General features: G+C 43.7%; 1 protein-coding gene across 1 annotated transcript in view; it reads left to right on the top strand.

Annotated features, from left to right (window-relative positions):
• The window catches only part of CILP (cartilage intermediate layer protein), an 81,871-nt gene extending 59,801 nt beyond the window's left edge, over positions 1 to 22,070 (top strand). Inside the window, exons 5-9 of the mRNA XM_075342854.1 lie at positions 10,475 to 10,660; positions 11,565 to 11,873; positions 12,985 to 13,093; positions 16,694 to 16,851; positions 18,371 to 22,070. Coding sequence (XP_075198969.1) covers positions 10,475 to 10,660; positions 11,565 to 11,873; positions 12,985 to 13,093; positions 16,694 to 16,851; positions 18,371 to 20,715 — 3,107 coding nt within the window. The 3' untranslated portion in view covers positions 20,716 to 22,070. The remainder of the gene's footprint in view (positions 1 to 10,474; positions 10,661 to 11,564; positions 11,874 to 12,984; positions 13,094 to 16,693; positions 16,852 to 18,370) is intronic.
• Positions 22,071 to 22,428: the final 358 nt, after the last annotated feature.

The following is a 22,428-nucleotide window of genomic DNA, read 5'->3' as shown; positions in this document are numbered from 1 at the left end:
GAATGGTAAGCACGCACATGCGAGATTCTGAAGCTGCAGAAGTGATGCCGCTGATGTAAAGCCATGGTATCACTCCCACAGGGGCATGATACCATGGAAAGCATGTAGACGCCCACAGGGTGATGAGACGCCCGTGGGGCTAGAGACCTATCCTATTTAGATAGGGAATATGAAAGCAATAAAACGTATTTAATTACTTTCAAATTACACAATATAACAACACAGGGATAGGTAGGAAAGGGTTAATAGCTCACACAGGCTCCTGCTTGTAGGTCAGAACGCTTTTTTGACCTGACAGGTTCCCTTTAAGTTTAAACTCCCCATTCTCAATTTCTGAAGTCAATTCTATTATATCAATAATGAAAGAAATCAAATCCCGTGGACCCGATGATCTGACTAACGAGTACTACCAGAAATATAACTGTTATCTTCCTCTATGACAAATATCAAACAGATGTCCAAACAGATCAATGATAATGCTATATCTCCACAACAAAATCTTAAAGCCATTATCTCAGTGATCCCAAAACAACAAAGCGATCCAACTCTGGTATCAAGCTATAGGCCAATCACCCTGTTAAATACAGATATTAAGACTTGTGCAAAACGTATTGCAAATAGATGGTCAGAGATTCCCCCTAAGTTGATTCACTCAAATCAGTTGGGATTTGTTCAGCGAAGGCAAAGTTCGGATGATATAAGAATCATAATGGTCTTGGTCTCATATTTGGATGAAAAGAGAATCCCCTCACTAATCCTTTCTTTAGACGCTGAAAAAGCATTCGACCAAATTCATTGAAAGCTACCATTTGAGACATAAACAAAATTTGGTTTTCATGGGTCAATTAAGCTTTACTGTACAGTATATGCTCTTTAAAATTGTTCTATTCTCAGCTTACCTTATTATCACATTAACTGACCCATTAAATTCTATTAGAGAAGTTTCCAAATTAATAAATATATTCTCACAAATTTCCTATTACAAAATTAACCCATCCAAATAAGAAATATTAAGTTTTTGCCTGGTCTGAAAATTATTACTATAAACAAAATTCCATATGTGTGAGAGAACTCCTATATTACTTATTTAGAAATTAAATTAACAAAATCAAGTTATAAAATAATACAAACAAATCTGTCCTATATCTTTAAAGAATTCCAAGAAAGTATAAACAACCTAGAGAAAATTTAAACATTCTGGTTAGGTAAATTAATCCGTTACAAGATAAACTTACTACCCCACCTTCAATCAATCTTCCGTGCAATTCTGATAATCATCACTGATTTTTTGATAAATTAATTGCAATAACAAGTAATTACCTTTATTTGGAGTTCAAAACCAGCCAGGATTTCTAAATTAATTATTTTCAAACACAAAAAAGAGGAGGAATGGGTCTTCCATTCTGACTTCTGACTGTGCACCGCTCCCCCATTAGCCACAGATGATTTTATTGTCTATTAGCAGATCCCTATTTGCCCATACACATGGAGGTTTTTTAACCCAGTGAGAGGCTTAAGTTCAGAATAGGGACCCAGTAATATGAGATAGCCTTGACATGGTTGTTAAACTCCTGTATGGCCTTGGCCACCATGCTGCAGCTCAGTTTCTGGGTGCTGGCATTAGTATTATAGCCTTGGCCATCTTTACACAGAGGAATAATTCATTTTTTCAGATCCTCTGAGAATTATTTGCCATGAGGAGCCATGTTGAGCTTGTAGTGATCAGTATGGGAGAGTGTGAGTGATAACACCAAATGTAACACACCTGCTCCCCATTCACACCTGACACCTTGTAACACTAATGAGTCACATGATACTGGGGAGGGAAAATTGCTAACTTTGCACAATTTGGCCATTTTTACTTAGGGGTGTAATCTCTTTTGTTGCCAGCGGTGTAAACATTAATGGATGTGTTTTGAGTTAGAGGACACGAAATTTAAACTGCTATACAAGCTGTGCACTGACTACTGTACATTGTATCAAAGAGTCATATCTTCAGTGTTGTCCCATGAAAAGATATAATAAAACATTTACAAAAATGTGGGGGTGGACGCACGTATTTATATACTTAATAAATATGATGTATGTATATATATATATATATATATATATATATATATATATATATTTTATTTTTTTTGTTAAATGTAAGAAATTTATTTTTATACATTTCTAGTTTAGTCATTCTCCCTTTAACAGATGAAAATACAAAAATTGAGATGGGAAAATTTATGTTTACTGTTTAGTTGCATAATAATTCTGAACACTTATAGTGCTGGCCAAAAGTATTGGCACCCCTGCAATTCTGTCAGATAATACTCAGTTTCTTCTTGAAAATGATTGCAATCACAAATTCTTTGTCATTATTATCTTCATTTATTTTGCTTGCAATGAAAAAACACAAAAGAGAATGAAACAAAAATCAAATCATTGATCATTTCACACAAAACTCCAAAAATGGGCCAGACAAAAGTATTGCCACCCTAAAGGGCCAGTTACACGCTATGATATATCAAACGATATGTCGTCGGGGTCACGTCGTAAGTGACGCACATCCGGCATCGTTTGACATATCGTAGCGTTTGATAGCTACGAGCGACTGTGAACAAGCAAAAAAACTCACCTTATCGTCGCTCATTTTCAAAAAATCGAATGTCCTTCTGCGTGCCGATTGTTCATTGTTCCTGAGGCAGCACACATTGCTCGGTGTGACACCCCGGGAATGATGAACTGCAGCTTACATGCATCCCGCCGGCAATGCGGAAGGAAGGAGGTGGGTGGGATGTTACGTCCCGCTCATCTCAGTCCCTCCACTTCTATTAGGCGGCCGCTGTGTGACATCGCTCTGACGCCGAACGTCCCTCCCCCTTCAGGAAGAGGATGTTCGCCGCCCACAGCGAGGTTGTTTGGAAGGTAAGTACGTGTGTGACGGGGGTTACCGACTTTGTGCGACACGGGCAACAAATTGCCCGTGTTGCACAAACGATGGGGGCGAGTGCGATCGCACATGCGATCGCACGATAAATCGCAGCGTGTAAATCGGCCTTTAGCCTAATACTTGGTTGCACAACCTTTAGCCAAAGTAACTGCGAACAACTGCTTCCGGTAACCATCAATGAGTTTCTTACAATGCTCTGCTGGAATTTTAGACCATTCTTCTTTGGCAAACTGCTCCAGATCCCTGAGATTTGAAGGGTGCCTTCTTCAAACTGCCATTTTGAGATCTCTCCATAGGTGTTCTATGAGATTCAGGTCTGGACTCATTGTGCTGACCACTTTAGTAGTCTCCAGTGCTTTCTATCAAACCATTTTCTAGTGCTTTTTGAAGTATGTTTTGGGTCATTGTCCTGCTGGAAGACCCATGACCTCTGAGGAAGACCCAGCTTTCTCACACTGGGCCCTACATTATAGTGCAAAATTTGTTGGTAGTCAGACTTCCTAATGCCATGCACACAGTCAAGCAGTCCAGTGCTAGAGGCAGCAAAGCAACCCCAAAACATCAGGGAACCTCCGCCATGTTTGACTGTAGGGACCGTGTTTTTTTCTTTGAATGCCTCTTTTTTTTTCCTGTAAACTCTATGTTGATGGTGTCGCGGGCGGGGAGGAGGGTGTCAGCACACTACGCTCACCCCCTTCGCGTCCCCCTTAGCTCTTACCGGCCACTCCTCTTTCGGGGTGGGGTTTTGGCCTTCGCGCCTCGGCTACTCGAGAAGACCCTCGAGCGGGAACTTTTCGCGCCAAAGATGGCGGCTTCTGAAATTTTTCAGCCGGATACCTCCGGCGGTAACAAGGCCCACCTCTACCAAACGGCAGAGCGGTAAGATCCTGTTCGTGACGCCAAGTTGTCGCGGGCGGGGAGGAGGGTGTCAGCACACTACGCTCACCCCCTTCTGCTCGGGTCCGGCGGCCGCTGCTCAGTGGTGGCTCGAGCTGTAGGCCGGATCCCGGGGGTTCTCGAGCGGCACTCCTCGCCCGTGAGTGAAAGGGGTTGGTTGGGTGTGGGGATTGTTTATTGTCCGTGATGCCACCCACGGTTGTGGTGATTTCACCACCGCTGCTCAATATGGGAATCCCGGGGATGGTGATGCGGAGCAGCCAGGTGTTGTGTTGCCCCTCCGTGGGTAGGGGTTGGTGATCCCGGGCCCGGTGATGGTGTGGAAGGTGCAGGGCCTGGTGGGCGCAGGGACGCGGGGGCAGCGCTGTGCCTTGCGGCACTGTGGTACTCACTCAGCCTGAGACGTTGACACAGTTTTACGGTAAACCACACGGCTGGAAAGACGGTTCCCACGGACGGCTGCACTTGCTCTCCCAGTAGGTGACGGTGATGTCCCTTTTCCTTGCACCTTTGTTTCTATGTTGGTCGCGATGGGTCCCCACCGGTAACCCGCTCTCCGGCTTCAAGCTGGACTGGAGGAGCTCTACTCTTTGCCCGCAGGCGCTGGCCCTGAGAAACTGGTGCCCTGGCGGTGGCGGTGCTTCTGCTACAATGGTTGGGCTGTTGCCTTCAATCGGGACTTGGTTGTTGGGGGATCTACGTCCCCTTCAATGACGGATTCGGCAAATTATGGCGACTCCTAGCCTTGCCGGGGTCCGAGAGGCCCCTGCCCTGGTGCTGACTGTCCTTTGGTACACTGCTCCAGACCGCCGGGCCACCACCCGTCCGCGGTCCTTCCAGGAACTTCCACACAGAGTCCCTCCAGACAGTCACCGCCGTTGCTGTCCTTGCTGACTCTGTCCTGCACACAGCTGGACCACTTCAGGCTTTTCTTTCTGTCACCTTTCACCTTACTTCACTCCTCCTTTACCACTTCACTTTCACTTAGCTGTTTACTCCTTTCTGTCCCTAGCTGGACTCCTCACACAAGCCCTGCCTGGGCTCAACTGCCTGGTTTCTCCCGCCTCCAGAGCTGTGTCCTCCTCGGTGGGCGGAGCCAACCGCCTGGCCCACCCCCTGGTGTGAACATCAGCCTCTTGAGGAAGGCAACAAGGATTTTTGGTTAGCTTTGGTGTGCCTAACTGGGGTGTAGGGTGTGGTGGTGCAATGACCTGTGACCCCTGGCTTGCCCAGGGCGTCACATTCCCCCTTAGCAAAATGCAGACCGTCCGCGGGCTGCCCGTCCAACACCGGTTTTATTTTCTGTAAAATATAACATTGTAAACGGTAACATATATACATTTTTAATGAATCTTCCCATAATGGGAGGCACTTTTATTTGAACGTTTCAAACGGTTTACGGTTACGGTTTCCGCTCTCTCCCACCCAAGCAACCTGGCCCTGATGCTGCCCCTAAAGCCCAGGCAGCACCCCTTGACCCACAGTCCAGCACACGGTACCCGAGCGGGATCTGTCCTTCCCCTCCAGAGGGTAGCCACCGGTTCCTTTGGTGGCTGGGCCCCAGCCTGCTCCGCTGAGGGCCCTCCCTCCAACCTGCCTCTCCGGAGGCGGCATTGCGGAAACGGTAACGGCAAACAACATATTTACAAGCCACTTAACGTTTGTGGTTGCCCTGCAAGTTCACGGGCTTGTCCATGGATAGTTCCCATGCAAACAACTTTTTAAACGGTCCCCACGGGGACAACGGTGCCGGCTCCAGCCGGTTGCAAATCAAGCAGACAATCAGGTAAAGTACTCGGTATTATCATTTTTCATCATTCTCTGCAAACTTTTCAAACTTTTAAACAGAAACTCACACAACTTTCTGGTGGTCCCTACGGGGACTGGACAACGGTGCTCCGCTGCCCTACTCCAGGCCTTCAGCTTCATCCAAGGGAGGGGGTGCAGGACTCACTCTGCTCTCCTGGCTGCCCCGCAGTTTCACATCCAGGGCAAACCACCCCCTCTCTCCGCAGTGTCGGGTATACTGGACGATGTCTCCCGGCATTAGGTTGCGGCCGGGATGCTCCTCAGGCAGGTGGGCATTCACATCCCGCCGGGCCACAAACACTTCGGCCTCCAGGCCCGGTTCATAGATAAACCCGTAGCCCCGGTGGACATCAAACCGCCTCACCTGCCCCTCGTACAGCGGACCCCGGACACGGAACGTGGCCTGGCGGAGATTCTCCTTCTCTCGGATAGCTCGGGCCACCAGCTCGGCCTTCTTCCGTTCCCTCTCAGCGATCTCCAGGCCCAGCGGTACCGGCTCCCTATCCCAATACGGGGCTGCTGCGAGCTCCGGCGCACGGGTCGGGCCCCGCGGGACATTCTGGACGTTGCCCACTGTCAGGAATCTGGGCGGTGTGTCCCGCGGTGTCTTGGCCTTGGGCGCTGCCTTACAGCAACAACCCGGCGCTACCTCAGCCGAGGTGTGGGGGATGGGCATAGGGGCTTTCCGCTGCTGGACCTTTGGCTCGGAGCGGGTCATCGGCTCCGGCTCGGGGGACTTTTCAGGGGATGCCTCCGGTTCAACCTTCGGAATCTTCCACGGCAACACCTCCGGTTTACTACGGGCTCCGGCTACAGGTTGGCCCGCCTGGGCGGGGACGCTGGGTGTTGCTACCGGTTGCGGTGGTAGCAGGCCTAATGGTGGGGTCACGGCCTCCGGGACGGGTGGCGAGGGAGGCAGCGGGGAAAGAGGGCTTGGACCGGGTCCCTCAGCCGCAGAGACCGGTCCCTCGGGGACATAGGGGCGTGGGTCACTCACCCTCCCTTTCTCCGCTTCCTCCTCGCGTCTCCGCACGGTGGCTATAACGTCCGCCATGTCGGCCTCCCACTCCTCCATGAGGAGCTGCATCTTCACCTGCAGCCGTTGGTATAGCTGCGCGGTCCGGATTTCCACCCACGCCGCGGTTCCAGGCGCGGGGGCTACGGTGTCGCGGGACGGCATCCATATGGTGACTTCTTCTTCTTCCAGGAACGGTATGTCCGTAGAGTCCTGGCGTCCCTGCTTTTATAGCTGCAGCTACATGAGGCCAGCCGCCATCGCGTCCCCCTTAGCTCTTACCGGCCACTCCTCTTTCGGGGTGGGGTTTTGGCCTTCGCGCCTCGGCTACTCGAGAAGACCCTCGAGCGGGAACTTTTCGCGCCAAAGATGGCGGCTTCTGAAATTTTTCAGCCGGATACCTCCGGCGGTAACAAGGCCCACCTCTACCAAACGGCAGAGCGGTAAGATCCTGTTCGTGACGCCAAGTTGTCGCGGGCGGGGAGGAGGGTGTCAGCACACTACGCTCACCCCCTTCTGCTCGGGTCCGGCGGCCGCTGCTCAGTGGTGGCTCGAGCTGTAGGCCGGATCCCGGGGGTTCTCGAGCGGCACTCCTTGCCCGTGAGTGAAAGGGGTTGGTTGGGTGTGGGGATTGTTTATTGTCCGTGACGCCACCCACGGTTGTGGTGATTTCACCACCGCTGCTCAATATGGAAATCCCGGGGATGGTGATGCGGAGCAGCCAGGTGTTGTGTTGCCCCTCCGTGGGTAGGGGTTGGTGATCCCGGGGCCCGGTGATGGTGTGGAAGGTGCAGGGCCTGGTGGGCACAGGGACGCGGGGGCAGCGCTGTGCCTTGCGGCACTGTGGTACTCACTCAGCCTGAGACGTTGACACAGTTTTACGGTAAACCACACGGCTGGAAAGACGGTTCCCACGGACGGCTGCACTTGCTCTCCCAGTAGGTGACGGTGATGCCCCTTTACCTTGCACCTTTGTTTCTATGTTGGTCACGATGGGTCCCCACCGGTAACCCGCTCCCCGGCTTCAAGCTGGACCGGAGGAGCTCTACTCTTTGCCCGCAGGCGCTGGCCCTGAGAAACTGGTGCCCTGGCGGTGGCGGTGCTTCTGCTACAATGGTTGGGCTGTTGCCTTCAATCGGGACTTGGTTGTTGGGGGATCTATGTCCCCTTCACTGACGGATTCGGCAAATTATGGCGACTCCTAGCCTTGCCGGGGTCCGAGAGGCCCCTGCCCTGGTGCTGACTGTCCTTTGGTACACTGCTCCAGACCGCCGGGCCACCACCCGTCCGCGGTCCTTCCAGGAACTTCCACACAGTCCCCCTCCAGACAGTCACCGCCGTTGCTGACCTTGCTGACTCTGTCCTGCACACAGCTGGACCACTTCAGGCTTTTCTTTCTGTCACCTTTCACCTTACTTCACTCCTCCTTTACCACTTCACTTTCACTTAGCTGTTTACTCCTTTCTGTCCCTAGCTGGACTCCTCACACAAGCCCTGCCTGGGCTCAACTGCCTGGTTTCTCCCGCCTCCAGAGCTGTGTCCTCCTCGGTGGGCGGAGCCAACCGCCTGGCCCACCCCCTGGTGTGAACATCAGCCTCTGGAGGAAGGCAACAAGGATTTTTGGTTAGCTTTGGTGTGCCTAACTGGGGTGTAGGGTGTGGTGGTGCAATGACCTGTGACCCCTGGCTTGCCCAGGGCGTCACATTGGCTTTTCCCAAAAAGCTCTACTTTTGTCTCATCTGACCAGAGAACATTCTTCCAAAACGTTTTAGGCTGTCTCAGGTAAGTCTTGGCAAACTCCAGCCTGGCTTTTCTATGTCTCGGGGTAAGAAGTGTGGTCTTCCTGGGTATCCTACCATACAGTCCCTTTTCATTCAGACGCCGACGGATAGTACAGGTTGACACTGTTGTACCCTCGGACGGCAGGGCAGCTTGAACTTGTTTGGATGTTAGTCAAGGTTCTTTATCCACCATCCGCATAATCTTGCGTTGAACTCTCTCGTCAATTTTACTTTTCCTTCCACATCTAGGGAGGTTTGCCACAGTGCCATGGGCTTTAAACTTCTTGATGATACTGCGCACCATAGACAAAGGAACTTTCAGGTCTTTGGAAATCGACTTGTAGCCTTGAGATTGCTCATGCTTCCTCACGAATTGCATTCTCAAGTCCTTAGATAGTTCTGTGGTCTTCCTTCTTTTCTCCATGCTCAATGTGGTACACACAAGGACACAGGACAGAGGTTGAGTCAACTTTAATCCATGTCAACTGGCTGCAAGTGTGATTTAGTTATTGCCAACACCTGTTAGGTGCCACAGGTAAGTTACAGGTGCTGTTAGTTACACAAATTAGAGAAGCATCACATGATTTTTCAAACAGTGCCAATACGTTTGTCCACCCCCTTTTTTTATGTTTAGTGTGGAATTATATCCAATTTGGCTTTATGACAATTTTTTTTTTTTCATTGAAGACAAATTAAATGAAGGTAATAATACTAAAGAATTTGTGATTGCAATCATTTTCAAGAAGAAACTGAGTATTATCTGACAGAATTGCAGGGGTGCCAATACTTTTGGCCAGCACTGTATAGTTGTCCAATAATTCTGCACACATAGATTTTCACCTAAGAAACACAAATGCTCTCTTTTACTTTCTGAAAAGGAACATTATAGCTGGCTTTCAGTCAGTGCGGGGAATGTGGTTACAGCCTCTGTTCCCTATCTCATTCCTCACATCAGTGACTGATTCGGCTCCAGCGCCACCCCCGTGAATGAAATCTGAACACAACTGGTAGGAGTAAAGGTAATTTCCTCCTGCTGCGGGGTTCAATGTGCAGGCGCTTGAAAAGTTTAAAACGTTATTAACCTGCAGAATAACCCCATATATTTAGGATGATAGCATTTTTACACATGACAGGTTCCCTTTAAATATTCAGGTTACAAATTTATTAACCATTTGGATTGACCGACAGCACTGTAGTTTTTCAATAATAAAATTAATCATCAAAAATACACCTAATATGCCTAATTGTGCACATAGTCTACACCCCAGAACAAACTACTAATAGCTGAAGGTGCTACAGAAGAACTTGTCCTAAGCTTTATGGTTCTACTAATACTATAGCTCTCCTATCATCAGAACTGTCACTTAAGAAGGAATGCTCACCCCCTAGAAAGTAGAAAGTAAGGATCCTGGAAATGTGTGAGCTGCCTAAGGCTATGTGTCCACGCTGCGGAAAATGCGCAGATTTTGCCGCGGATTTCTCGTGGAAAAGCCGCGGATTTCCCGAAAATCTGCAGCACTGGCACTTCCCAGCCATTTCTATGGCATTTTAGAAATGCTGTGCCCATGCTGCGGATTTTTCCGCAGCGGATTTCGTGCGGATTTTGGTCCGGAAAAATCTGCAACATGTCAATTATTGTTGCGGATTTTCATCCGGATTTTGGCTTTAAAATTGGGGAAAAAAAAAAATCCGCACCAAAATCCGCATCAAATCCACGGCAATTCCGCGGTAAATCCGCGGCGAATCCGCACCTTTGAAAAGGTTTTGCGGGAAAGCTGCGGATTTTGATGCAGAAAAACCCGCAGCTACATTCTCTCGTGGACACATAGCCTAAGAGACAATTTAAGAATAATGCTTTAGCAAAAGTGCAAAGAGAAGCACCCTCATATTGCCATTGTTTTGTGCAATTAGGCTCATTTTGTGTATGTACTGTATATGTGTATATATATATATATATATATATATATATATATATATATATATATATATATTCACGGTATATATATTAACATTAAACTGATTCTTCTGTTCCAGTTTTTCAACCTACAGTTCCAAAAGAACCATGGTCAGAATGGTCACCATGGAGCATGTGTTCAGCCAGGTGTGGTAGTAATGGCATGCAGATTCGAAGAAGGACCTGTTTAGCAGAGGATCAGTGGCAAGAGCACTGTAATGGACCCACTGAGGAAGGGCGCAGATGTACAGGTGCCCCGTGTACAGGTAAAAGAAAATTAACTACACTCGGCTTTTCTTATTATTGTTATTATTATTATTATTATTATTATGCCATTTATTCCATGGCGCTTAACATATGAAAACAAATACAATAATCATGAACACTGCAAGGCGCAGACTGGTAGAGGAGGAGAGAGGACCCTGCCCGCAAGGGCTCACACTCTACAGGTTATGTGTGAGGGTACGGTAGGTGAGGGTAGAGTTGGTTGTGTAGCAGTGGACTGAGCGTTATTGCAGGGTGTAGGCCTTTCAGAAATGGTAGGTCTTCAGGTTCCATTTGAAGGTTTCCACAGTAGGCGAGAGTCTGATATGTTCAGTTAGAGAGTTCCAAAGTATGGGGGTGGCACAGGAGAAATCTTGTATGTAATTGTGGGAAGAGGAGATCAGAAGGGAGTAGAGTAGAAGATCTTGTTGGGATCGGAGGTTGTTTGCAGGTAAATACCGGGAGACTAGGTCACAGATGTATGGAGGACACAGGGTGTGGATGGCTTTATATGCCATGGTTAGGGTTTTGAGCTGGAATCTTTGGACAATGGGAAGCCAGTTTAGGGAATGGCAGAGTAGAGAGGCCAGGAAATAGTGAGAGGACAGGTGGCTTAGTCAGGTGGCAGAGATTAGGATAGATTGGAGGGGAACAAGAGTGTTAGAAAGAAGGCCACAGAGCAGGAGGTTGCAGTAGTTGAGGCGGGAGATGATGAGGGAATGCACTAGTGTTTTTGCAGAATCTTGGTTAAGGAATGCATGGGTTCAGAAAATATTTCGGAGTTGGAGTCGGATGATTTCAGATTAATAACTAATTACTAATAAAAAAAACTAACATAATTGTTGTTAACACTTACCTTGTGGTTATAAAGTTGCATGTTGCATTCATCCTTCTATTTTCTCATAGTATGCAGCCTCACCTGTCCTATGGGCAAAGCAAGCACAGACTGCAGTGTGTGTGAATGTAAAAACCAAATACTGTATGGAACAGTCACACTTCCAGACGGAGCTCCCGCTGCTGGTGTAAATGTTTATGTTATCTCAAAAAAACCCAGAGTGAAAGCAGTATCTGATGGCCAAGGGCAGTTCCGTGTAATTGGGTTGTGCCCTAACAGCACATTGCAGTTGAAATTAGAAAAATACTCTGTAGTGAATGTGAATGTTCCTGAAAGCAATGGATCATCCTCATCCATCAATATTAAAATGAAGAGGAAAGGTAAGAGTAAAGTGACTTTATTGTATTTTTTTATATCTTGAATGTCAGGGATGTTATTACTCATTTGTGAATGATGGGCCAAGTGCTTCCCTTCGTGCACTTTTAGTGACTCCATTGTGTGTGGTTTCCATGTGTACGAGTTGTTGTAGTTGTTACCTCTGTTTTGTACACATTTATTGGTGTTGTGTTGACTTCTGTTCTTACCCCTCCCCCGGGTGGTGGGTTGTGGAGGGGGCTCTTATCATCAACGACAAGGACAGGAGATATGGCCTAGGTTGGAGGCCTTGACCTCCCTACCTTCAAGGGTACCTTCGGGTGTTAGGGTGAGCGCAGGGACCCCAGCCTTATAGGGCCAGAATAGGTTATCCTGTTTTCCCCTAGACACTCATGACAACAATATCTATAAGGAGTTTGTATGTTCCCCCCGTGTTTGCTTGGGTTTCCTCCAGGTTCTTAGGTTTCCTCCCACACTACAAAGAGATACTGAGGGAATTTAGATTGTTGGATATAGTGGAAACAGTGATAAAGTCTTTAAAGTGCCATGGAATATAAGTAAAAATAAATAAAAACTACAAACAAGAAAACTTTGATTGGGTTTTTGCAATTATAAATCACCAAAATTCTGATTTACAAAAAGATTGTTGGTTTCCTGGAAGTTTCAAGACCCACGACACTGATTCTATTACTATCTACCTAATAATAAACTAGAGCAACCTACAGTATAGGGTCCACTGGATAATGGACGGCAAGGTGAGCATTTGTTTACATAAGACAGAGAGATCCAGAAAGAAGAACCACGTTAAGATAATGTTTGACTGCCTCAACAAATAGGTTGTGATCAGATACCTTCAGCAGCACCTTATAGCATAAAATAATAAAAGACAGCCCTAAGGAGAAAGCCGTGAAGTTCCCATACAGTTATAGACTAGTTGACCCATGCTATGAAAATTGGTGGCTCCAGACAACTTTTACTTTAATTTTTTACACTAATGCTACATGAAATGGATCTTTATTTTACCAAATATCTTTGGAAACCATCTATGCTTATACAATATAATCCCCAATTTTTCTCATTTACACTTTTTATCCTTTCTGATCCTTTTCTCCCCAGAAAAGCCTTATATGCTAGAAAATCCTAAAGCCAAGGTGAGGCGAGTGGGGCAAAGCGTCACATTTTGCTGCAATGCTGAGGGAGAGCCAGCCGTAGAGCAATATCTATGGTAAGTGGCACTGACAAATTTATCCACACAGTTTTACTTAAATGCAACCAGCATTCCTGTGTGAATTAGGCATGTGTAATGAAGGCATCAGCGGTAGAGATGAGCGGACCCATGGAAGTACAGTTTGGCAGGTTCAGCCGGACTTTAGATAAAGGTCGATTTGAGATCTAGACTTGACCTGAAACCCATTTAAAGTCACTGATTGATTCCAAGAGGTAGAGCAGAAAGCAGGTATCAAAATCTGCGCCAAACCACAGAGAGTCCAGATGCTTGTTAATGAATCCTTTCTTTCTTTATTTTTTACACAGGTCTACGCGTTTCGAGGACATATCCAACGGATATGTCCTCGAAACGCATAGACCTGTGTAAAAAATAAAGAAAGAAAGGATTCACTAACAAGCATCTGGACTCTCTGTGGTATGGTGCGGATTTTGATACCTGCTTTCTGCTCTACCTCTTGGAATATATCTACACTGCGGGACCGCTGCCTTCCACTTTTACTACGTGACTTGCACAACCCCATCAGATGAGTGTTCTAACCCACACTTGCCCCCACGTGTCATACCGGGTAAAACCCTATTTTTACGCCTTCTTTTTCCACAGTTACCCTCACCAAAGTCACTGATTGGGCAGTTCGGGTCTTACATGCAGCCAACCATAAGTAGATCACTTCCGGGGTGGGTGGGCAGGGTTATTCCATTTTGTTTTGTTAGTGTATAGTAAATCTGATCATGCTGTTGTTACCCCAGTGCGAGCCGTTAAAACACCACAAGTGCCTCGCACTGGGCCAAGCACCAAGAGTACCCGAACACAGCGATGCTCAATCAAGTGGTTTCCATACATAAAGAACCGATTTCCGAACACGAACTCTGTTTTCTTGGTAAAGTCAATGTTTTGTGCGAACATCGAACACCGTTAATCAACAACATTTCAGTTAATGTTGAAATTTGTGAATATAATGGTTTGTAGCAGGATTCTACAAGTGCATCTCAATAAATTAGAATATCATCAAAAAGTTTAATTATTTCAGTAATTCAATACAAAAATGGAAACACATATATTATATAGAGTCATTACACACAGTGTGATCTATTTCAAGTGTTTATTTCTGTTAATGTTGATGATTATGGCTTACAGCCAATGAAAACCCAAAAGTCATTATCTCAGAATATTATATAAGACCAACTGAAAAAATGATTTTAAACTCAGAAATGTTGGCACCTACTGAAAAGTCTGTACAGTAAATGCCTCAATACTTGGTCGGGGCTCCTTTTGCATGAATTACTGCATCAATGCGGCGTGGCATGGAGGCGATCAGCCTGTGGCACTGCTGAGGTGTTATGGAAGCCCAGGTTGCTTTGATAGCAGCCTTCAGCTCGTCTGCATTGTTGGGTCTGGTGTCTCATATTCCTCTTGACAATACCTTGACAATACCCCATAGATTCTCTATGGGGTTTAGGTCAGGCGAGTTTGCTGGCCAATCAAGCACAGTGATACTGTGGTTAGTAAACAGGTAATGGAAAAATTTCCTGTTAGACGCCTGCTCTAACTTCGGTCTTGATAAAACACAGTGGACCTACTCCAGCAGATGACGTGGCTCCCCTAACCATCAATCATTGTGGGAACTTCACGCTAGACCTCAAGCAGCTTGGATAGTGGCCTCTCCACTCTTCCTCCAGACTCTGGGACCTTGATTTCCAAATGAAATGCAAAATTTACTTTCATCTGAAAACAACACCTTGGACGACTGAGGAACAGTCCAGTTCTTTTTCTTCTTGGCCCAGGTAAGAAACTTCTGGTGTTGTCAATTGGTCATGAGTGGCTTGACTCAAGGAATGCGACAGTTGTAGCCCAAATCCTGGATACGTCTGTGTGTGGTGGCTCTTGAAGCACTGACTCCAGCAGCAGTCCACTCCTTGTGAATCTCCCCCACACTTTTGAATGGTCTTTTCTTAACAATCCTATTAAGGCTGCGGTTATCCTGGTTGATTGTGCACCTTTTTCTACCACACTTTTTCCTTCCACTCAACTTTCCATTAATATGCTTGGATACAGCACTCTGTGAACAGCCAGCTTCTTTAGCAATGATCTTTTGTTGCTTAGCCTCCTAGTGGTGTGTTTCAATGACTGCCTTCTGGATATCTGCTAAGTCAGCAGTCTTCCCCATGATTGTGTAGACTACTGAACCAAACTAAGGGACCATTTTAAACACTTAAGAAGCCTTTGCAGGTGATTTGTGATAATTATTCTAATTTTCTGAGATAATGACTTTTGGGTTTTCATTGGCTGTAAGCCATAATCATCAACATTAACAGAAATAAACACTTGAAATAATTCACTCTGTTTGTAATGACTCTATATAATATATGCATTTCCCTTTTTGTATTGAATTACTGAAATAATTAAACTTTTTGATGATATTCTAATTTATTGCGATATACCTGTAGATTTCTAAACTTCTCAAACCCAGGTCATGATGTTTATTATGAGCAGAAATGGAAACTATAACTGTTTACAGCATATTCACCTCTACTAAAGATCCAGTTTTTTGTCTAAAATTGGTGCTAAAGAAAAGTATACATGAAGCAATTTATGGCAGAATACTCGTACTAGAGTAAGACTATTAGAAATAGTCATGGATTTCTGTGTCCACATAAAAACACAAGGCAGCAGGCCACATCAGGGACGGACAAACCATTGGTGCAACCTCTGCAGCCAGAAAGCAGCTTCTTTCACAAACACATAAAGGGGTTCATTATTGGACTGCAAAATGGCCATATACTATTCTGCCACAAGGCTCCTCTTCTCTGTGTATGCTCAAAAAATATACACATAGCATTGATCCGCAAAATTTGTTTGAAATGTTGTTACATTTTTGTAAATCTTGTATTGTCGCTATTGGGGGTTTTAGGAATTTTGACCAGGTCCGTCCAATTTTTTAAAAAGTGGGTAGATCCTTGCACACCAGACAAATTTATCTTAATTTACACCACAACAGTGAAATAAATTACGGAGTACATTTCTTTTAGGGGCTCATCTTACTTAACCCCACCATTTATTAAAGAGAATCTGCTAATTACAGAGGGGGTGGAGTCTGCCTTGAGCTCACACACTCCAGAGTCCACTAATGATAAAACTACTGAAGCTTAACTTAACATTGCAGGTAAAGAAAAACATACTTTGTGATAAGAGAAACCAGGCTGTAATCTGTATGTTAACCTTTACAGTATGCTGTCTTCAGATTACATAGCAAAACACTGCTGACAGATTCCCTTTTAAGACTCAGTATTTGATTGTAGTTTACTAATTATAACACTTGTTTTGTGTGCATAGATGGTCAGTCCTATTCAGATTGATGGGTTTCAATGGGAATACAGAAAAAGCTTTCAATCACTGATTAGGACCTCCCACTTGATGCAAATTAAACTAAATATTTTTTCTATTTTTTATAAGAATCTGCTTACCTTCTGCTTTATAATATGGGAAGATCAGATTGCTAGTTCAATGTGACAATTTCAATTTAAGCATTTTAGTCACATATTTTCACACTTTAGTGTACTAATTGAAGTGATTATTTACAATTGTATAATTTTTTTTCAGGTACCATAATGGAACTCTTTTGGAGCAAAATATCCATAAATCTAGTAACCAGCTAATCCTTCGTAAGCTCAAGCCAAGCCAGGCGGGAGAGTACTACTGTAAAGCTAAAAATGATGCTGGATTTGCCAAATCCAATCATGCTAGACTCACGCTTATTGGTAAGTTGCAATTTAACATTATAAAAACAACTATAGTTTAAAAAAAAGTGTTAAAATAATACTTCCTTCAATAATCCAAAAACTATTGCTTTTACATTGAACACATTTGAAAAACACAATGATTTAAATTTATTAAAAGGGGTTTGTCAACAAGTTTTTGTCACCTAATTTGAGTGCAACATAATGTAGAGACGGAGAAACTGACTCCAGCGATTTGTCATTTACTTGTAAGTAAATCTGCTGCCATATTCATTTGCAGTGAATAACTCCACCCCCAATACTGATTAGCTTTCAGCCTATGCACTGTGTACACAGAAAACAACCAATCTGTGATGTAGGCGAGGTTTTACAGAGCTCTTCATTCAGAGAATTGGTAGATCTTCAACAGATAAAACAGAGATTTAGAAGTACCTGATACATTTCTGAAATCAAGGTATCTGACTCTACATTCTATTGCTCTCAGATAGGGTAACAAAAACCTGGTGACAGATTCACCTTAAAGGGACCCTGTTAGGTGCAATATGCACCCAGAACCACAAGCAGTTCTCTGTGAATATTGCTAATCCCTGCCTAACTGTCTCTGGATCTAGTACCGTACATAAAGATATCTTTAGATAATGTATTTCTAAAGATTCTTTATAATATGCTCATGAGGCCAGCAACTAGTAGCAAGGGCGTTATTTCCCTTGGCTAGTCGGCCCCCTTAGCATCGTAGCACGTCCCTGTGGGTGTGCTAACATGCTAATGAATGCACAGCATTAGCAGCATGGTCCCCCTCACCTCTCTGCTGCCACCACAGGTTTTCAGCTCAGTGCACATGATCAGAACGTCCCCGGACTTTCGGTCATGTGCACTACACCAGTTTGAAGCCGGGACAAGTACACCCGGCTTCATAGTGCACATAGCTGGAAGTCTGATACTTCTGATCATTTGCACTGAGCTGAAATCCAGCGTCCGGCGTGGTGGCAGCAGAGAGCAGTGAGATCGACCATACCTATGACTCTGTGCATTATTAGCATGCTAGCACGCCCACAGAGGCATGCTTACATGCTAAGGAGGCCAACTAGTCAAGGGAAATAACATCCTTATGACTAGTCGCTGGCTTCATTAGCATATGATAAAAGATCTTTAGAAGTACTTTTCTAAAGATCTCCTTATCTATGCTACTAGATACAGGGACCATTAGGCAGGGATTAAAAATATGCACCTAGAACTCTTCGTGGCTCTTGGTGCGTATTGCACCTGACAGGTTCCCTTAAAGGAAAAAGGAACAATAATTCTGGTTTAAATTGAGATTTTAAAAAACTGTTGTATTTCTTATACACTATTTTCTGTTCTAAATATGATCATGTGTTCATCCTCTAATTGTAAAAATAATTATTCTTTATTTGTTTCTAACAATACTTGTTATCACTTAATGGTCGAAACTTCAACGAATCTGTCTATCTCTAGTGTGATAAATGTGAAGTAGTAAATTATCAGTGAAGTGTCATTATTAAAACTATTTTTTTTCCTACAGCTCAAGATGGTGATGCCTGCAGCCCAAATCCAGAGAATCATCTCATCCAACTTCCTCATGACTGTTTTCAAAATGACACTAATTCACTCTACTACAATGTTGGGAAATGTCCCTCTATATCTTGCCCCGGGGATCTGGACAATGGACTGCGATGCAAGGACACTGTGCCCTACTGCTGTGGAATTACTAAGACAGAACTAAAAGAAGTCTCCTGCCAGGGTTATGTTCTCCCCATTAAAGTTGCTGTGGAATGTGGTTGCTTAAAGTGTACGGACAGCAAAATAATTGTACGTGGAAGAGCAGTGGCAGCAGATACTGGAGAACCAATGCGATTTGGACACATTTACATGGGAAAAAACAGGGTTAGCATGACAGGTTATAAAGGTACCTTTTCAATTCAGGTTCCTGCAGAAACAGAGAGGTTGGTTCTTACGTTTGTTGACCGACTACAAAAATTTGTCAATACCACAAAGGTTCTTCCATTCAATAAAAAGGGAGGTGCTGTATTTCATGAAGTCATTCTTCTGAGGAAAAAAGAACCTGTAATATTGGACTCTACAAGGACAAACCAGATATTATTAGGAGATGTAGAAAACAGTGATCCTATAGCTGAATTGGAAATTCCACCAAATTCTTTCTATCGACAAAATGGAGAGATCTACAATGGACAAGTAAAGGCAAGTGTTACGTTTTTAGACCCAAGAAATATATCTACTGCACAAGCTGCACAGAGTGATTTAAATTTTGTCAACGATGAAGGTGACACCTTGCCCCTACGTTCATATGGAATGTTCTCAGTAGACTTTACTGATGAAAAAGCCACTGAATCTTTGAATGCTGGAGCTGTTAAAGTATACCTTGACTCTTCTCAGGTCAAAATGTCAGAACACCTTGAAAGAATGAAATTATGGTCTCTAAATCCAGAAACTGGACTTTGGGAAGAAGAAGGAGATTTTCAACAATCAAAAGTTCAAAGAGGTAAAAGAGAAGAGAGGACTTTTCTTGTGGGTAACATGGAAATTAGAGAAAGAAGATTGTTCAACCTCGATGTTCCTGAAAGTCGGAGATGCTATGTGAAAGTTCGTGGTTATAGAAGTGAAAGATTTTTGCCAAGTGAACAAATAGAAGGTGTAGTGATGAACCTAATCAACATGGAACCTGTGTCAGGATTTTCATCCAATCCTCGTGCTTGGGGACGATTTGACAGTGCTATAACTGGTCCTAATGGGGCATGTTTACCTGCATTTTGTGATGACAAAAGCCCTGATGCTTACTCTGCATTTGTAACTGCCACGTTGGGAGGAGAAGAATTGGAAGCAGTAGAATCCTCTCCAAAGTTTAATCCTAATAGAATTGGTGTTCCACAACCTTACCTAAATAAATTAAATTACAGAAGAACAGATCATGATGATTCCAAAGTCAAGAAGACAGCTTTCAGCATCAATGTGGCCAAACCAACTCCAAATGTTGCAGAAGAGAGCAATGGTCCTGTTTATGCATATGACAAACTTCTGGAATGTGAAGAGGCTCCCCACAGTGCTGCACATTTTAGATTTTACAGAATAGAAGGTGACAGATATGACTTCAATACCGTATCGTTTAATGAAGATGACCCAATGAGCTGGACTGCGGACTACTTAGTATGGTGGCCAAAGCCAATGGAATACAGGGCTTGTTACATGAAAGTTAAAATTGTTGGGCCTCAAGAAATTATTGTAAGGTCCCGAAATATGGGCGGCACACACCCAGAAACAGTTGGCCAACTATACGGCATTCGAGATGTGCGGAGCACCAGAGATCTAGACGAATCCAGCATTTCTACAGCATGTGTGGAATTTAAATGTAGTGGTATGCTGTATGATCAAGACAGAGTAGATCGTACACTTGTGAAGATTGTTCCTCAAGGAAGCTGTCGAAGGGATGCCATAAACAGCATGCTTCATGAGTATCTTGTGAATCATCTACCAATGGCAGTTAACAATGACACCAACGAGTATACTATGCTTGCTCCTCTTGATCCACTTGGACATAACTATGGCATTTATACTGTTACTGATCAAGATCCAAGAACCGCTAAGGAGATTGCACTGGGTAGATGCTTTGATGGCTCATCTGATGGGACTTCTAGGGTGATGAAAAGTAATGTAGGGGTAGCCCTTACTTTCAACTGCTTAGACAAGGATGTCGGACATCAAAGTGTATTTCGGGGAAATGGACTAGCAGCTTCAAGTGCCGCCAGACAAGGAGGAAGGCTTGGAAGGCAAGAAAGAGCAAGTAGTAGAAACAGATCAACAAGCAGAATAAACTCTCTTTTAACAACAAGACAACGCAGCTCAGATGAGTAGAAAATTAATGAATGCCAGAACAGACTGATAGTACACTCCTTAACTTCATGGGTATTACAAAGTTTTCGGAAAATTCCATACTCCAATTTTTTATGCCATTTTTAAAGTCATCTACCTAAGTGAGGTGTACAGAATTATAGCTGAATGTATCTACATATTATTATTTTTATTCTCAGTTTCTTCTTTATTAGAAGCAGAACATCGAGAAGTATCCTAATAAAACTGCAATGACATCTAACATAGAAAAAAACCAACATATCACATGACTCTTAACTTTTACAGCAACAATAAATTTAGAAACCATTGCTTTTTTTTCCTTGGTAATTCAGTATGCTGAAACATTATGGTACACATGCTTTTTACCTACTTACATGCTTATATCATCTGATATATGTATCAGACTTAATGGCTTCCTTCCTTCTGTCACACTTTGATTTGTACCTTCCAGCAGCCAAAATCAATCCTTTCCTTGTGGAAACTTGTTAAAATGATATTTTGTTTTTCCCACTACTTGAAACTAGTACAAAGCAATAGTATATAGTATCTTTCCAGATGTGAGGATGTAATGTGGAAAGCAGAACTAGAATGTGACCAATATTTTATACATTGGGAAACATAAATGACTTCCAAGATATTTTACCGAAATCTTATAGAAAAATCCTAAGGCAAAATGCCTACAGTCTATCCAAGGAGACAATGCCTGTTTTGTTCTATTGACTGCATAATAAGGTTTCAAAACCATAGCCAAAAAGTTATAAAATGTTATAAAGTTAGTACCTTGACATTTACATGTTTTTCAATTTTCAATTATTTTTCCTGACAAACAAATCTGTAAAAAAAAATCTATACATTGAGTTCTGTTTGGAGCTGAACTATGTTTATTCCTAATAAGTGAAAGGTGCTTTCCGTTACTGACACGAAAAAAAGGTCAACGGGACTCAAATTGAAATTACAGTGAACAGAGCTAGTCCTGGCCTCAGCGTCAGGAGTGAGGTGGCTATTTGCCAACACTACTAAGAAGGAAATATGGTTTCAATCAATGCTCAGTCAAAAATGCTGTCTATCAGTGGAGTTGTGCAGATTAGTTGCTTCCTTTCTTGAATTGGCTATTACCCAGAGGAAGAATAAATTCCAAACTGTAATACCGTACTTGAAAATGTAAATAACATTTTATTTATTTTCTTTTTTATTATTTCTTGTAATTGTAACTGAATCTGATTTTTTATTTTTATTTTTTTTTTTTTTGCTTTACTGGATAATGTGGGAGCGGTAAAATGTTACTGTAATTATTATAACAGCTAAGTATTAAATATGCCTCGACTAAAAAATAATCTGTTTTTAGTGTTTAAAAGTCAAACTATGTTTAGACGTTGTGCTTCGTACTATTATTTCTGACTCAGAGTTAAGGAAAATACAATCATATGGTTAAAGTATTCGAGTGCAGATTTCAGCTTGAAAAAAATGTGCAAATAATCAACTGCTTTATTAAAATGAAGATCTCTGCACTGAAGTCTTTATAAAACGGCCAAAAAGACTGAGCTTTTAGGGTTACAGAACTAGTAATTGAAATCTTGGTCTTCAGTACTGTTAGGTTATGCTCACAGTAGCATATAAAAAAATTTCAGATTATCATGCAAAAAACTTAGATATGCGTTTTTCAACCAATTTTTTAAATTCAAAACCATATTACTTAATGGCCATTTACCGCAAACA

This window comes from Anomaloglossus baeobatrachus, chromosome 4 (assembly GCF_048569485.1).
Source record: "Anomaloglossus baeobatrachus isolate aAnoBae1 chromosome 4, aAnoBae1.hap1, whole genome shotgun sequence".
NCBI classification, from domain to species: domain Eukaryota; kingdom Metazoa; phylum Chordata; class Amphibia; order Anura; family Aromobatidae; genus Anomaloglossus; species Anomaloglossus baeobatrachus.
Note: the sequence above shows the minus strand (reverse complement) of the source record. Positions and strands in the feature narration are given on the sequence as shown.